Source organism: Panicum hallii, chromosome 5 (assembly GCF_002211085.1).
Source record: "Panicum hallii strain FIL2 chromosome 5, PHallii_v3.1, whole genome shotgun sequence".
NCBI classification, from domain to species: domain Eukaryota; kingdom Viridiplantae; phylum Streptophyta; class Magnoliopsida; order Poales; family Poaceae; genus Panicum; species Panicum hallii.
Window position 1 is genome coordinate 12,609,997 of NC_038046.1, and position 18,363 is coordinate 12,628,359.

The window sequence follows — 18,363 nt, forward strand, 5'->3', positions numbered from 1 at the left end:
TGATCCAATTTATCTCAATTACGCAATTTAATAATACGCTCTCCACTAGTTTTTTCACTTTCAATCTAAGTTATCTTATAGAACACTGGTCACATTAGTCATTGTAGCTCCTACAATAGGCTTGGTATTGGAATTTTCCATGTTTCATGTTTATGTGCGTATTTGGTTAGTTGGTTATAAAAAAATATGGACTTTAGAATAATTAGCAATTTTTTTGCCATCAAACACGTCACAATTCGTATTTTTTATTTCATTAATGCAACTCTTTTTTCTGCCACACTATTTGCCCACCTATTATAGACATGATTTCTTGCTAATCACTTGAGACGAATAAACTATTCATCGTACTTAGACATGATTTGGTAAAGAAATATGGTAACACTTCATCCGTTCCAAATTATTTTTGATATATAATTTTTATTATATATCTAGACACACTGTATATCTAGATGAATAGCAAAATATATGTATCTAAAAAAGCTAAAACGATTTATAATTTAGGACAGAGGGAATAATAATATCAAACAATTGAGCACCCCTATATGCCGTGCTGTTGGTGTATGATGAGGCAACAAAGATGCAGGAAACAAAGAGGGAGAAGAGTAAAACAGAAAATAGCAAGTCGCAAGATGAGCAAAGTGTCGTGACTCGTGAGCGGCGCCACGTGTGTCATTTAAACTGCACATAATCTGGCTTATTAAGCATAGTCATGATTCTTTGCATGCTCATCAGCAGCAGGAGGAGGCGCTCCGAGACTTTTGAGCAAGAGGAACGAAGAAAAGATTACCAGTAAGATCCATGCAGTGCCTTTGGAGCTGCAGAGTTCAAGCAAGATCAGTAGTAGAAAACAAAGTTACTTGCAAATCTGGCAACAGTGCGGGACACACCGTCCGCGTCCTGCCACTCTGCCAGATAATACCCTGGTGACCTCATGCCAAACCTACCCGTCCCGAAAGCTACCCGTTTCGGACCTTTCGGCCGACACCCCACGGCAACGGCCGTGGGCGCAACACCAAACACCGTCGCCCACCAATGAACCAGCCCTCGCTGCGCGCGAGCGTGTAAACGCGTACGCGTGGTCGCCGCGACGGTGCCCCGCTGCGCCGGCCGCTAACCCCGCTCCGATCTGCTAAACCGCGACATGATTACGACGGACATGTTCGCGAGCGTGGCGGGCTTCCAAGCTGAACACGTTCGCGTCGTATTACTTAATCCCACTCCCCCGCTCCCACTGCTCCGCACATCGCTGGCAAACTAATCCCCAGCGAAACCCGCTTCAGATCGTCGTTACAGATCCCCGCCGTGTCGGCCTGCGTCGAAGGGGGAGCGATGAGGGAAGCGGAGGCGCCGCTAATCACGGAGGCGGAGGGGGAGGAGGGGCGCGGCTTCCGTGGCTCCACGTCCGCCGGAGGGGGCTGCTCCGGCGCCGGCAGGGGCGGGAGGCAGTACCAACGGCGCTCGGACGCGCTCGCCTACGGCGACCGGTACCAGAAGGCGGCCGCCCTCGTCGACCTCGTCGGTTCCCGCTCTGCCTCCCGCTTGTCTCGCTCTCCCTTCTCTGCTTCGCTAAGCGAAATGCTGTGCTGCTTTGCCGCAACTGAGAATTCAGGCGAGGTGCTGCTTCATGCGTAGTTTGGGGTGGATTGAAGTGTTTACGTGCCAGTACTTGTGGAGTTGACCGTTGACCAGACTCTGTGTGTGTGTGTGGCTTCTATACTTTTAAGTTTTAGTTTTAATGCTTGCCTGGAGATGATGATTAGTTGTGCTATGTTGCTGTCGTATTTCACAAGTGATTTCACGGTTCGAAGTAAAAAAAATGTTTGTAGCTGGCACAAAATGGTTTACCTTAGAGAATCAACATTTTACTGTAGTAACCATGGCATTTCATTTTTAAATTTTGATTCGCACCTCGAAATAAAGTGAAACTCACCTTTTCCTTGAGAGTAAATGAAGAAGACACATTGAAGCTTATTTGGCAATCTGAATTAGGTTTTTGTTGTCGTTTACTTCGGCATGTTTGAAAATCTTATTGCAGTTTTGATCCACAGGCAGAAGATGGTGTCGGTATCCCTGAGGATGTCTTGAATGACACAAGGTTTGAGAGGGCCATGCGGTTTTATTTCGTGTATCTTCGATTGGATTGGCTGTGGTCACTTAACCTATTTGCTTTGATTCTATTGAATTTCCTTGAGGTTAGTTACCAAAAACTGCCGTATCAATTTGTTATGGTTCTTAGATCAAGAGGTTGACCTTGTGTTACTCTTAGCTGAAGCTAGGCATCTTGAGTGTACCAAATTTGCCTTGGCTACAAAATGGCATGTCATTGTATGGATCATTACTATTTACAACACTTAATGAGACATTTGCATTTTCAGAAGCCTCTGTGGTGCCAAAAATATACCCCACATACTTGTGACCAAAGGGATCTTTACTTTCTTGGGCAGCTGCCATACTTAAACAAAACCGAATCACTTATATATGAGGTAAGGCTTCCTTGATAAGATTACTGCTACTGTGCACAAGCAAGAACTTAATTGAAATCTCAAGGCAGTATGGTTAGTAGTGGAGTAGTGGATAGTTTGTGTCACACCATGCATATGGAATAATTACGTCCATTTACCTCTTACCGGAAGTGATGTTTTGCAATTGGTTTCAGTTGAGCTATCATAATATGCCAATACACATATTTTGATTGAAGAACATGTATTGTTTATACTGACAATGGAGATTAGAGCTTGATGTTGCTTGCCCTCAATTTCAGGGGCTTACCCTTGTCATTCTTGTCTTGGATGTCTTCTATCCACTTTCCTATGAAGGATTACATCTTTTCTGGAAGAACTCTATGAATAAATTGAAGGTAATACATCTGTCTTCACTTATGAATTCTTGGATACATATCAGCGAAGATCTGAGAGCTTGGATATTAACTAATTCATAGTTGTGGGCTTGAAATACTGAAAGTAGGTTTAATGCATTGTAATATCTTCCATCCATTAAAACACAAGTGACACTTTGGAATGCACAGTCAACACTTCTATCAATATATTCATGCATATTTTGATTGATCATATAAAAGGTGATGTATAAAACCATCATATAATGTTTATAGGTTCTGTAAATAACTTAATTAGTGTGTGTAGCTAAAGTTGTGTTTTGGAGACCATGTCAATATCCAACATGATGTTTTTTTTTCCTTCTTTTTAGTAGAGTAAATGACTAAAGATAGTAAATAGAAGCAGTGAGTAGATACCAGATAATTACATTTGGTAATGCATAGACTTTGACTCGAAAGAGTTACAGTAGCCTCTAAATTTGTAAAAAAGATATATGTTGTTACACCCAGCATAAGTTTTTTTCTCCTTCCATTCCATATTTTGTATTGGATCAGATGAACTACTTAAATTCAGTCAGTAGCACCACACTAGCTTTGCACAGGTCTAGGTCCTTTTGGGTTTTGCATTCTAGATAGCGCCTATGTTCAAGCAGAATATGTTCTTTTCTAGTTTTACCAAATTTACTGTGATTGGTTAGGGTATGCATTTTTGCTGTTCCAGTCATCGTAATTCGTCCATGGTTCTGCTTTTTGTTCCAGGTTTTTCTTCTCTTCATCTTAGCATGCGACATGCTGGTGTTTATGTTTAGTCCTGGACCTTTCAGAATAGCTCCGTACCTCCGTGTTGCATTTCTTATTATGACTATCAGGTATGTATTGTATCTTCTCAAACTGTTGCCGCTTCTTGTTACCATAATGAACATAACAGTTGGGCTTCCAATTGAATCCATGTATAACTGATGCTAAATAGAAAGCTCCTGAGGCAGGTCATACCGTTTAGAAACACTTTGAGATACACATATGCCTGCACAGAGCATATTCGTTATTAGTTAAGGACTATTGAGCATTTCACACTCTGATTGATGTTCCTTTTCTGCAATAGGGAACTGCGAATGTGTGCTGTTACACTGGTTGGTATTGTTGGGACATATCTCAATGTTTTGGTAAGGTTTTGTTTGTTAACAATTTGTTATCATATATCTATATGTACCAAGTTGACTCCAGAATAAACTATGATTTTCTCCAATGCCTACGGAACAAAACTAACAATGAAAAATCATTAATTATAGTTTAATTGTACTCTCTCCAGTCTTCAAATAACTGACATTTCGGACAGCGACGCGATCACCAGGACACTACTTTGACCATGAATTAACAGTATCAATGCATTTAGCAAATGTGTAATATTTGAAAATACTATTGACAACGATTATAGCCATACCCAAAAGTTAATTTGAAATATTCAAAGAAATATTTATGGTCAAAACTAAAATGTGTTGGCTATAAACATTTGAAAAAGACACTTATTATTTAGTGACTGAAGGAAGTATGGAGTAAAAGTTACATGTGGAGTAGCTACCAAATTTTGGGGTGGGTGCCATCTTATAAATAAGGTGGGTGGTTAGCTAGTAACATACTATTTCTTTGAAAGAAATAGAGAGGAGGGTGACATAAAAAAATCTTCCCCAGTATGCTCTGTTATCGTTCAAACAGCAGATTCCAATCTCATCATTTCAAAACAAAAAAGAATAGTAGATAACCTGTATCTGGAAATTATTTTCTTTACTTCCAGTCCAGGAAAATGAAATTCAGATTACCTGTCCAACGGCCTCCTTTCTTCTAGGGGCAAAAGGACAAAATAGAATCTACAGGAGCATGATGGGCCATTCAGTTACACATATATTTGCTCGTAGTTCTTTGTTTCTTTTCTATAGTAAAGTAAGCATTTTTTTCATAATCATCCTTGCACTAAATACCTTTTGAGGCGTAATTATGGTGATACTGGTAGTTCATTGTGCACATTAACTTTGCAGTTCATCATATAATTTTTCCATCTGCATTTCCAGGCTCTTTCGCTGTTATTCCTATTATTTGCAAGCTGGCTAGCCTATGTAACATTCGAGGACACACCACAAGGAAAGACTGTTTTTACATCATATGGTACAACGTTATACCAGATGTTTGTCCTCTTCACCACATCAAATAATCCTGATGTATGGGTCCCTGCTTACAAGTAAGCTGCCTATCTCAATTCCTGAAGCGTATATGATAATTCCTTTCTGATGCGCTCATATATTCTCACATGTATTTGAGCAGGAGCTCTCGTTGGTACGCCCTGTTTATTGTTATCTATGTGCTGTTAGGAGTTTACTTCCTAACAAATTTAATTCTCGCCGTCATTTATGATAGCTTTAAAGAGCAGGTAGATTCCTTCCTTACATCCTAATTATCTTGATCATTAGTACGTTCTTATATTCTGAATTCTTGTGTCTTCTTGCTATGCCCAAATGTAATTTGAATGCACACATGGCATGGTTTTTGTGATCCAGCTAGCAAAACAAGTTGCTCAGATGGACTTTATAAGGAAAACTATTCTACAGAAGGCATTTGATCTCATCGATACTAATGTGAGTGCCTTTTGTTTATGTTCTCTTGGACACACATGTACTATTTCACTTAGCTTTAATGCCATTTACCAAGACCTTTTTACTGTTTTGCTGTTGATATTGCTTTTTTGCTTTTTTGTGTGCACCAGGGTCAGGGCTATCTCAACAAGGAACAGTGCCTATCATTACTTGATGAGCTAAACAAGTACAGGTAACCAAAGCATCTCCTTTAGTCCTTTTACTCTGGTACATTTTTTATTGTTACTGAGAAATTCAAAAAGGTTTTAAATTTTTAGCAATGATATTAATTATCAGTTTATGTTATTTTGACACTGACTGTATATTGGCATAAACAGTTTGAAATTTCTTTTGGTTTTCATCTCCATTTAATTTGCTAATACCTTTTATTTACTTCATATTCTTGTTGCTTTTATTTACTTTACATCCTTCTTGTTGTTGGTTCTTGGTTGTGTTTTATCTCTAGCCTACAGTTTTCTTGGGTCTAAGAAGCTTTGTTTTTGTTGCATGGTACGCACATTATAAAAGTTCCTCCTCTATTTAGGACATTCATAACTAACCTCAGAACCAATTTTGTATAAATATCCTCATTTGGCAGCTATAGTAAATGCATCATGTTATACTCTGTGCTTTTCAATTTTTCTAGATGTTACTATTGATACAAACTTTCGATTCAGTTTACACTTGAACTTTTAAATATTCATTAGTGAACACACAAGGGATATGTACAAGGATGCGATGACTTGTGTTCGAACATGTGATGGCGATACCAGTGACTTTCCAATTAAAATAGGACTACATCAGGGATCAGCATTGAGCCCTTATCTATTTGCTTTGGTGATGGATGAGATCACAAGGGACATACAGGGTGATATCCCTTGGTGTATGGTCTTTGCTGATGATGTGGTGCTAGTTGATGAGAGTAGGGCAGGGGTTAATATGAAGTTAGAGCTGTGGAGACACACGTTAGAATCGAGGGGGTTCAGACTGAGTAGGACCAAGACCGAGTATATGATGTGCGACTTTAGCCCGACTAGGCATGAGGATGGGGACGTTAGCCTCGAAGGTCAAGTGGTGGCCAAGAAGGATACTTTCCGGTATCTAGGATCAATGCTTCAGAAAAATGGAGACATTGATGAAGATGTTAGACATAGAATTTCAGCCGGTTGGTTGAAGTGGCGGCAGGCCTCGGGCATCCTCTGTGATAAGAAGGTGCCACAGAGGCTAAAAGGTAAGTTCTATAGGATGGCGATTCGCCCGGCGATGCTATACGGTGCTGAATGTTGGCCTACAAAAAGGAGACATGTCCAGCAACTGAGTGTAGCAGAGATGCGTATGCTGCGTTGGTTCTGCAGGCATACAAGAAGGGATAGAGTCCGGAATGAAGAGATTCGAGATAGGGTCGGGGTGGCACCTATCGAGGAGAAGTTGATTCAACATCGGTTGAGATGGTTTGGACATGTACAACGGAGGCCTCCCGAGGCGCCGGTGCGTAGTGGAGTTTTAAAGCGGGGCGATAATGTAAAGAGAGGTAGAGGTAGACCTAGACTAACTTGGGATGAGACGGTTAAGAGAGACCTTAAGGAGTGGAATATCGCTAAGGAATTAGCTATGGATAGGAGCGCTTGGAGATTAGCAATTAACGTATCTGAACCGTGACCTTTGTTACTTTTTGTTTAACCCCTAACTCTTCCTTTGGCTTGTACCCTTTTTGTGTTTTTTGTGTTTCTTATTCTTGTTTTCTGTGGGTTTCATCTCTAGCCTACCCCAACTTGCTTGGGACAAAAGGCTAAGTTGTTGTTGTTGTCGTTGAACACACAAGTTAAAGATGGAACTTTTGCATTAGAAATTATTGAATAGATTAATGGCCTTATGACTCATGCCATGGAGCCTCTTTCTAGGTCGTTGCCCAGGACCTCAAGGGAAGATTTTGAACTAATCTTTACTGAGCTTGATCAGAGTGGTGATTTCAAGGTATGCTTGTTCTTATATTGTAATAAACCCCCCCCCCCCCCCCCCCCTCAAAATGCTTTGTTATATAATATTTAGATATTAGCTTTTCTTTTTTTATTTGATGATTTATCTAATGCCTTATTGGAATTTCGGATTTAAAATGATTTACTATGAGTATTCAAAATAAAATATCAACTTGGGTTGGAATGCTATTGAGCTCCAAAAATGTTGTGATCTGTTTTGTTAGAATTTATTTGGTATTTTCAAGAGCATTTGGATTTCTAGCATCTATAAATCAGAAAATAAATTAATTTGCTGAAATCATTAGCAATAGCATCACGTGAAGAAGAAATAATAATTTTCAGTATTAATGATTTTGATTTGTATACACTTATACAGGTTACCCCGGAGGAATTTACCGATCTATGCAATACTATTGCAATAAAATTCCAGAAAGAACCACCAGTATGTTTACTTCTACAGATGCTCATAATCCTATGCTTATTCTGTGTCATGAAATTTTTGCTTAACTTTGGACTAGTTTTGATCCAAAGTTAAACAGAGAATTTTGAATGTTAAGTTGTCACTATACAAGCAAAAGCCATAATACAGCATATTTGAACTTATAATTTTATGAAATCATATTTTACGCCAAAAATACCCTGTCATTTTTCAGGGCTTGTACCGATTTTTGCAATATATGAATAATAGTGTTGTTATGCTCAACCATAAAAGGAGAGCTGCAAATCTGAAAGTGCATAGAGAGCCTGATGTGATTTGTATCGATATGTTGTTCCACTACTAACAGTGCCTTTTGATTTTTGCATTTACATTTTGGAAGACATTATAAGCAGGCATGGATACAGTTGGGGGCAAAGGGGGAGCCTTGCTCCCCGATGCTTTATTTATTTCTCTATAGACTACAATTTTTCATGTAAACAAGAGAAAAACCTTTACTTAGCACTACTTTCTGGCTTCCTTCCTGCATAAAAGCACTAACTGTTAGCACTAGCTACAATAGAAAAATATGACCGCCACTGGTGTAAACTTAATGTTCTTTTCAGATCGAGATTAGTACTGCTTTGATGGCTTCGAACCATTTACTTTAGTGATGATCTCATTCTGTTATAACCACCATTTTCGCTTGTTTGACCTAATGTTGTACACGTGTTTGCAGCCTTCTTATCTGGAGAAGTACCCATCTTTTTATCATTCACCACAATGTGAAAGGTTGAAATCCTTTGTACGGAGTCACCGGTTTGAGTATATTGTTGTCTTTGTTCTTCTGATGAACCTAATTGCTGTCATTATTGAAACAACGGTATGGCAGTGGCAGTATTATTTCCTATTTATTCACATTTTACATTTAACTCAATCTCACAATCAACAGCCATGTTTTGTTAATATTTTCCGGGCCGTGTAGTGTTGCTTTGATCAATAAGTATGATTTATGATATATAACTTGATGCTTCTGACATGTCAAATATTTTGAATCTTTGGAAACTATGCAGCAAAACCTCAAATAATCAGTATTTCTTTACAAATAAAAAACAATGCTTTCTATTGGGTGGAAGGGAAAGTAACAAGTTTCCCACACTAAGTGTGCGTTCACATAATAAATATGTGGACATATTTTGTCCATGTGAGGAACTTCAAGCAAGAAGTTTGGTTTATTCATATTCATGTTAGTACTCCTAATATGACAGGATTCCTCTTCTAATAAAGAATATACATTACAACTGCATTAGTCAAGAATTAGATGAGTTTTACATTGAAAGCCATGATTCTTCAATCTCTCATTTCTGTTGAACAAAACATATGCTAGATTAGTTAGCGTGCCTTTCTTTTACAACTACAAACTTTGCAATGAATTAGTGACCAGGTACACAGAGAATCGTGTCTCTGTGACAAGTCATATCTGTTGACTGTGATCTTTTGCAGCTAGATATAGAGAATAGCTCTTCACAGAAAGTGTGGCAAGAAGTTGAATTTGTGTTTGGTAAGTATATTGTGGTGAACATGTCCTCAACTGCACTGTTTAACAAGTATTAACTTACCTCTGATGAAAATTTTCTTTTGTGCCTAATTTGGTCGAAGGGACATTTACCTTTTTATCATGTTGTGGTAGCCTGATAGGCTGCAGTACAGTCCTAGTACTGGGGCAAAATATGAATCAATGCAATGATCTGTAACATATAAGACAAAGTCACAAAGACAACAGAAAACAAATGAATAAACATCTACATCATTATTTTTTCTTGAACACACAGGAGAGCTGCATGCCATTTCATTAAAGAGGAGAAAAGAAACCATTTACATCCCACACACCCACCCAGACTCAATCCTCACACACCCATAACGTTCTTAGTGGGGTAACACTACAGTACCAGTGTTACCACACACGTAAGTTGCATGTCCTACATTTCTTCTTTCTTAATCACCTCCTATGTTCCCTGTTGGCACCTATCTGAGCATTTGAAGTGTTTCAATGGTGCTATTTCATCCTGGTGGACACAATTTCTGAAACATTAATCTAACCATATATTCAATTTCCCATGCTACCATGACGCATGAGGGGCTAATACTAATACGATGCTGCAGGATGGATCTATGTCGCAGAGATGGCACTCAAAATATTTTCATTAGGATTTGGCGCCTATTGGATGGAAGGACAAAACAAGTTCGATTTTGTGATTACTTGGACTATATGTATGTATGCTCTCATTTCTAGAAGGGGAGTTTATTTGTACTCTTGATTTCTTTCATCTTGAATCATTAAAGAAAAATCCATGCACTGCGAAATATGTTGGTTCAAAAGGGGGAAAAAATCCATTTTCACAATAAAACTTGTTAATTTCGTTCAGTCATGCATTACAGTGATGTTTTACACTTTTACAGGAACATAAATCTATCTATCTATTTATATGTATTACGTAATAAATGGTGTGCATATTTATCCATAGTATAGTTATATATTATCATTTGTTTGTCTTGGATCAGATTGAACTGGTAATCAACTTACGTAATCCAACCCATGTTCTTACGGAAGAAATATGATTGCGCCAGATGTTAAGGCTTGTTAAGTTTTATTTTTTTCTATATACTTTTGTAGAAATATGATCGTTCAGTCATGCATTAAGAGGGTAACAAAGAGTGCAGAAAAAAAGTGAAAATAATAGCAATGAAGTGAATAAGTGACAAAACAACAATCATTTGCCTACAAAGCAATCTGAGGTACAACAGAAATATTCTCTTTATATTTTGGGAGTTTGGATGATTGGATCCATCTGCTGTAGTTCTTACTGTAAACAAGTTAATGCTTACTAGCTGCATGACTTGAGTTACTTATTTAATTTCTGTGAGGGCATCTTCTGAAGTCATAGTGTTTTTTTGAAAAAAAAAATATATCACTAGAGGATTGTTGCAGTATCTAACATCCTATTTCTGTGTAGTTATTGGTGAGACCCTGACATTCATCTTCCCGTCAAAGCTTCCTTTTCTTTCAAATGGAGAATGGTAATATCACTGTTTTGGATGCATTACTTTCCAAACTATTGTTATGTCGTAAATGTATATTATCTTTACAAGTACGGTACCATGCTTTTTTTCTAAAAAAAAAATCCTGGAAACTGAGTGAACAAGATGCTATATTGTAGAAGGTCAGAACTCAACCCTACCCTGATGTTCTATGATAAGGCCTAGACCTTAGAGGTAACATAGCATAACTAAACAAAGTCAGTATGCTTGTGAAGAAATCTACATTATGCATCTATAGCATGCTATTATTCAGTTCCATGTTATTGTAACTGCAAGAAGCCAAGAACCTGCCACTGTTACAATCATGTTGACCTATATGTGCTGATGAGTCAGGCTGTACTTCATAGATCTCCTGTACTTTATTTCTAAGAATTCGAAATTCAACATTTTGACCCTTAGACAGGTTTCAAGAGGATACGGTGCTGAGAAAAAATCTAAACTGACAATCTTGCTATCAAATTTGGGATTCATTTTCCTTATTTTCCCTGAAACAGGATTCGGTATCTTCTCCTTGGAAGGATGTTACGTTTAACAAGAATTTTGTTGCAAGTTCGGCGTTTTAGAGCTTTTGTTGCGACATTCTTTACTCTGATGTCTAGCTTGATGCCATACTTGGGGATTGTGTTTTGTATACTTTGCGTATACTGCTCCATCGGTTTGCAGGTCCTAATATTCTTGTGCTTCCCTGTGTTAAGTTTTATGCCTGAATTGGTTCGTCTGAAAGCTTAATTATTTATAAAAAACGTAGCATATATGATTATTTACCAACACCGTCCAGTGTAAGGTTTTAGCCAAATCTACAGCGTGGAGAAGGGCTGCAACGAACTGATTCAATTTGTTTAGTTGAACAACTGTGCAACTACATACAATCAACCGTTATTTAAGCCAGATATCTTCTCTCAAACTACTCATAACACCTGTTACTTGAGCTTTTCCTGAGGCTGAACTCAATGCATTCATTGTTCAAGTATCATAAGCATTTTTGGCATTTTAGTTGAGGCTCTTTTGTTTGCAGATTTTTGGGGGCATTGTGTTTGCAGGAAACCCGAAGTTGGAAGAAACAGATCTTTTTGGTAACGAGTATCCTTTTTCATTCTTGTTATCCACATAGACTCCCGCAGTTTGTCACGGCTCACATAGGTTCCACACTAAAACATCAACCGTGCAATAAAAAATGTACTTTGCTCTGTCATTCTCAAGTTTTACCCTTGACATGTTCAGTTATCTTCTTTTTAACTTCAATGACTACCCAAGTGGTATGGTTACTCTGTTCAATTTGTTAGTGATGGGCAATTGGCAAATCTGGATGGAGGTAAGAATATCGCAAGCACCCTTAAGCTGTAGTCTGCTTCATTTCTTGCCTCATTTTTTTTGGGTGTCTGATACGTATCCAGTTGTTTATGTTTATCCTTTTAGTTTGTTCCCTCGATATTCTTGTCTATTCTTTTATTTTGTTTGCTTGCCTTTATGAAATTTAAGAAATTAAATTAAAATACTTAAGTCTGCCCCTGAAGTAGTAAAATGAGCGAGGGAGAGAGCTTCATTTGCACCCCCCCCCCCCCCCCACCAATTTTCATTGGTTCTGGATTGTCTACCCAAACAAGTTCTGAAGTTATCTTCCTGGAAGTATTAAAGAAATGTTTGTATTGGGTAATGTGTTTATTGCAACCTTTCCCTTTTTTTCAGAGTTACGCACACCTGACTGGAAGTTCTTGGAGCCTGGTTTATTTTGTCAGCTTTTACCTTATTTCGGTACTACTGCTGCTTAATCTGGTAAGACATTGATTTCTTTTTCTTTTTCACTTCAACCGTGGAAGCTTTATTAGTTATCTTTGTTTTGCCCTTGGCATTACAATTTCATTGATGAATGATAATTCGAGTATGCTTTTACCTAATATTTGTGGTTGTTAGATATTTAGTTATGGGATGGTGTAGCAAAGAAGCATCTCTCGAAGTAAATTGCATATTGCCTTCTCTTTTCAGATTGTGGCATTTGTGCTGGAGGCATTTTTTGCTGAGATGGAACTGGAGAAAGCTGGAGAATCTGACATGCAGGTTAGATTAATATTTCTGCTCATAACAAATTTAGATTAACATTTCTGCTCATAGCAGATTATCATTACACATTAGTATACTACTAGCGAAACTAGTGGGTATGTCTGTGACTAACCAAGTATTGCTGGAACCATATTTACTATTGAAGCCAAAACACTATCCAGTTTTAAGTTTTACATCGTCCTTTCTGTATGTCACAATGCCACAATATTGTTGGGAAAAGTTGGAAAATTCGTATCTCTACTCTGAAGTTTACTTGCTTACCAATTGATTTGATTAGGAAGCTTTACTAACCTATTACCAACAGCGCATCTGGCACTAATAGCATGGTTTCGGCAATTTTTAGTGTGCAAATCTTTCTGGAGAAAAAGTTGACATACTTAGATTCTTTGACTGTGTTACCAGCTGTCCTCATTTTTCCCATTTGCAATAAGTATTTCAGTATAGTCAATTATATGGATCAAAAATTCAAAATAACTAATATATTGAGAGCATTTGTCTATCCTTGCAGGATCCTACTCCCCAAGGAAGAAACAAGCGGCGATCAATGCGGTAATCCACTCTATTATTGTTTGTTATGTTTGTTACCTTACTGTTGCAGCCTGTACTTAGCCAGCGTTGACTTGTTGCAGTGTGAAGACAAAGGGTACCATGGTTGATATTCTTCTGCACCATATGCTGAGCAATGAACTTGATGGATCTCAAAACACAGATTAATAGCTTATCTTCATGGTACTACCCTACTTCTTTCTTTAACTTCATCCACAACTTCGATCATGAACCACCTGTCTTATCTTACAGCCTCAAGTGATACACCGGTCGGTCTATATTATTTGTGTATAGCTTAAAAATGATACTACTGATATGGACAGATGCTTATATATCTGCTATTTGAGTCTATATGTATACTTCAAATTTTTGCCTGTATATCCAGAAGCATTTCTGGTTTTGGACTACAGAGTACGCAATATGAAAGGGGAGTTCCAAGTCATTGCTCTGTATTTAACAACTCTTCTGAAACTAAATGAACATTCTGGAAATCGAAGGTGCCCAATCTGATATTAATGAGAAGCGATTCTTGCCTCGTCGGAGAAGAAATGGAAGTAGAGACTAGCTAACTGAGTCTGATAGAGTGCCATCCCGGTTTCTTGCTAAAAGCTAACCGTGGAGATTGGAGACCATCAGGTACCCTCCTGGCCTGCTCCTCGAACGACGGGAGAAGTCACCACCGAGCCGCTGCTGCAAGAACAGCAGCAGGGCCAGCGACGCCGCACCGCACGGCACGACGCAGTCCCACGCGGCGCCGAAGAGGCCGTCGCCCGGACCCGCGTACATCTAGGCCGGCCTCGCGCTGGGCACGTAGCTCCGCGCCCTGGCCGCGTCGTACAGGTGAGGCGCCACCCGGATCGCGGTGACCCCGACGTAGAACCACGGCGAGATCGCCGCCCTGGCCCCGGACCCGGAGAAGGCGTTCATGACGACCTGGGGCAGCAGGAACCCGTCCAGCACCAGCCCCGCGTACGACGCGAGGTCCTGCCACACAGGGGCGGGCCTAGAATTTTGAGCTTAGGTATTCAAGATTGTAAAGGGTGGTAAAAAAAAATTTTGACAGCCTAAAGTACACACATAAGATATAGATATAGTCCATAAGATATAGACATAGATACAGAAATAGGAATATGGGATTGGGAATTTGAGAAATTTATCTCAGCAATTGTCCAATTTTGAGTGGATTGCGGGCTGCCGGCTGCAGCCCTGGCACCCTGCGCGGATGCGCGGGCCTAGCCGCGCGCGCGCCGCCGCGCCCTGCCTGCTGCGGTGCTGCCGTTCCCATGCGCCCGTGCCGCGCCGCCGTAGGCCGTCCAGCTGGCCTGCTCTCGTCTCCGCACGGGTGCGGCTTGCCCCGCCGCCTCGGCTCCAGGGGCCGGCGGTGTCCGGCGGCGGCCTGCCCTTCCCTCCAGTCCGCCGCCACCGCCTGCTTGCCTGCCCGGTGCCCGCAGCCGCCCGCCTGGCTAGCCGCCGTCACCGCCCCCTGCTGCTATCGGCTGGCCTCTGGTGGCTAGGGTTCGAGTGATCGAGTTGAGTGAGGGTCCGAGGGAGAGAGACTGGCAGGGGAACGAGGGAAAGGCTGGCCAATGGACCGATTTTTGGGTTGGTCGGCCTATTTTGAGAAAGGAGATGGGCTAAATGTGAATAAATCGAGGCCGCTGATCCTCCCCTTGCCGCCCTAGAACCCCATCCTCTCGGCGTCGAACTAGGTGAACTGGACGGTGATCAGCACCTGGCAGTCCGTCGACCCGTTGAGCTCCCGGCAGCCGACCATGGACAGGTAGCCTGTCTTGGGTGTCGTACACACCCTCGGCCTGGAGTCTCTGATGCTCAAATGGGACGCGGCGCGATTCGTACCCAATCGAGTTGACCCAGCTAGGAGGCAAAACCGAGGAGAGTATAAAGTAGCTGACGTTCATCAGCCGGCTCCGCTCCATCTCAGCCGCCGTGAGCTGGGCGAACGAAGACTCGGCTGCCAGCTTCTCGCCGTCGACCATGGCCGTCCCGATCGAGGCCGGGTAGGCGCGTCCGTCCCCGGTCGCGTTCTCCACGAAGAAACGGAACTCGAAGTCACGGTACCAGTAGGTGTAGTTCCCCGGGAAGGTAATGCCGTCGTCGATCAGCCCGGCGCTGAGGTAATGCCGCCTCGCCGACTCGACCGTCGTGTCGCTGTACTTTTACATCACGTCGGAGAGGATGTCCGTGATGATCTTCAGAAAACAATTGGGGCTTGTAGTCTAATAGATCGAAGTGAATTAGTAATTTTAAAATTTTAATTTATAATTTAAACTAGTTTACATAGAACATGCTATCTAAATATGCAATTATGGTTTATCTAGTATGAAATTCTCATCCCAAATAAATTTTATCCATACCCAATCCATATTACACTAAAAAAGTAAAAAATAAAGGTACACAGGTTGCAAGTATAAAATATGGAAACGTAAAAAAGCGATGAGAGGAAACAAACTCTTAACGCGAGAATTTATCCCGTGGTATTGGTAGCCACTAAGCCATCCCTAATCCATGATATTGAAGCATTTACTAGGAGTATTGCTTCCCAGTTACCAAGTCTCTTCCGAAGCACTCCTTAACTTGTCACGAAGGCTTAGCCACTAAGACTCACGCCAAGTTCTCTGGCCACCTTGATGCCGCCTTTACTACGGAGTTTCCCACGAAGGAGGGGTCTTCTCGTCCCCCTCATAAAGCCGTCATCGCCGCTCCATACCAAGCCGGAGAGTCGACAGCTTGCCGACAAGCCACGAAAACTCCAAGGGGGCACACTGAGATACAAGCTTGAGATTCATCCAAGAACCATTACAAGGTCACAACACCTTGCTCTTACACTCTCTCTAAAGCTAGCCTAGCACTACACCTCACAAAGCTTGTGCTAAATCTAAAGATTTGATCAATGAGCTCTTTGATTGGCTTGGAGAACTTCAGCAGAGTTTTTGCAGCTTCTCACAAACTACAGCCTTTTCTTGTTTTTGCACAGAAAAGTAGCGCCGGTTAAACCGGTTGCCACTGTCGGTTTAACCGGTCACACTGACTCTGTCTGCACCGACGGGTGTCGGTTCAACCGGTGCTGAAGACCTTCAGATTTCTCCAACTTCAAATGTTTCCGTTGTTTCAGTAAACTAATGTACCGACGCCTTCCTTTGACCGTCGGTTTAACCGGTGTTTTATGTTTTTTCACTTGACCGTCGGTTTAACCGCCTTTCTTTGACAGGCGTATTCAACCCATACTCCGTTGGTTAAAATGCTACTACTGATTTGATCATAGTAGCGTGTTCCTGGTACACCGGTCAGTCCAATTTTCATACCATCGATTTAACCGGACGCTTTTTTCTAATGTCACTTGTCCAATTCAAATTGTGGTCTCTTTACATCTTCGTAAAGCTCGATGCTTTTACCGGACTGGAGGCTGCACTAGCGTGGCTTCTGTCACTCGCCGTCTGGCTCGCGTCCCAGAGCGTCCCGGCGGCGACGCTCCGGTCGCGGACCGTCCAGACGGCCGGGAACCAGAAGCTCATGCCGATCCCGCACTCGCGCACCTCCAGATTCTCCGTGGTGGATGGCCCCGGCGACAAGCGCATCACGCGGCACGCGCTGAGGCAGAGCCGGCTCGTCGCCGCGTCCCAGAACCTATCGGCGACGACGGCCTGCTCCTCGACGGAGAAGCGGTCCCAGGGCGCCCAGGCTCGTGTCGTTGGAGAACGCCGCGTACACGCGCACCGCGCGGTTCGCGGCGCAGCGCACCCGGTTCACGCTCATCCGTGGCTCGCGCAACCACGGCAGTGTTGTCGACGCGTGCCTGCTCCCGTACTCCAGCCTGTACTTGGTGACGAGCCGGGCTCCGAGGGCAGCGCACGAGAAACTGTTGTTCTGAGGCTGGAGCGCGCGTCGCGCGGTGGCCGCCGCCGCCGGCATCGGCGGGCAGGAGGCGCGCCCGCTTACCTGTAGACGTCGCCCTCGGCGTACGTGACGAGGGAGACGGCCGGGAAGCCGGCGCCCTCGAGGCGGCCGGCGACGAAGGGGTCGGTGAGGCTGGGAGGGCTGGGGACGCGGAAGTGGAGGGCCACGTCCCGGTAGTCTTTGACGGAGTCGGCGACGGCCGCGTGCACGGTGCCCGCGCCGACCATGCAGAGCTCGGCTGAGGTGGAGGAGTAGTAGCCGTCGAGGTGGAAGAAGATGGAGTGGGCGCGCGTGTCGCGCCCGGTCTGGCCGTCGTTGTACGCGTACGTGTGGACACGGTAGCCGAAGAGCGTGAGGGTGGCTGGGAGGTGGATCAGGGCGGGGTCGGCCGTGCGGGAGACGCCGTTCGGGATGAGCGAGAAGGAGCGGTCGTTGGGGACGCCGTTGTCGGGGGAGAAGAGGCTGTCCGCGCCGGCGCCCGAGATGAATCCGTTGGGGAGACGGATGGAGCTGAGGAGCTCAGCGCCGTCGCCGACGGCGGTGGGGCGGTCGGCAGCCGGGGGCAGGGAGGAGTAGGAGGACGGGGAAGCGGCAGCGAGCGCGGCGATGGACAGGAGGAGGGAGACGAAGCAGACCAGGCGAGTGCAATAGTGGCGGGGATTGCTGGGTGGTGGCGCCATGTGTTTAGCTTGGTAAGGCAAGTATGCTCTCGTCGGAGTGGCTTGGGGTTTTAGTAGGGGTGGAGGTGAGACACCAGTACACGACGCACGCGGGATTGGACATGGCCGTCTACACTGATGACCGATCGGTCATCCATGATTGACCGGATTGCTTCGGTAACCCCAACCCCAACACCCCCCCCCCCCCCACCCCACCCCTGGAAATGGGCTTAAAATT

General features: G+C 42.8%; 1 protein-coding gene and 1 pseudogene across 3 annotated transcripts; one reads left to right on the plus strand and one right to left on the minus strand.

Annotated features, from left to right (window-relative positions):
* Positions 1-1,073: 1,073 nt before the first annotated feature.
* On the plus strand, positions 1,074-13,958 carry LOC112892189 (two pore calcium channel protein 1). Of its 3 annotated transcripts, XM_025959315.1 has the most exons (24): positions 1,330-1,515; positions 2,049-2,192; positions 2,376-2,483; positions 2,762-2,857; positions 3,593-3,702; positions 3,936-3,996; positions 4,900-5,066; positions 5,150-5,255; positions 5,383-5,460; positions 5,589-5,650; positions 7,359-7,431; positions 7,810-7,875; positions 8,588-8,731; positions 9,352-9,409; positions 10,012-10,119; positions 10,863-10,926; positions 11,442-11,610; positions 11,963-12,027; positions 12,169-12,259; positions 12,634-12,720; positions 12,931-13,002; positions 13,514-13,554; positions 13,635-13,734; positions 13,804-13,958. In XM_025959315.1, the coding sequence occupies exons 1-23, from the start codon at positions 1,330-1,332 to the stop codon at positions 13,717-13,719; spliced, it is 2,241 nt and encodes a 746-aa protein (XP_025815100.1). In that variant the 3' UTR covers positions 13,720-13,734; positions 13,804-13,958. The 3 variants fall into 3 exon arrangements, 2 of the variants coding, with proteins under 2 accessions (XP_025815101.1, XP_025815100.1); XM_025959316.1 differs by having other exon boundaries at positions 1,086-1,515; positions 2,379-2,483; positions 13,635-13,958; XR_003228684.1 differs by lacking the exons at positions 12,634-12,720; positions 12,931-13,002; positions 13,514-13,554; positions 13,635-13,734; positions 13,804-13,958 and having other exon boundaries at positions 1,074-1,515; positions 11,726-12,027; positions 12,169-12,253.
* LOC112892434 lies at positions 13,909-18,146 on the minus strand (annotated as a pseudogene).
* Positions 18,147-18,363: the final 217 nt, after the last annotated feature.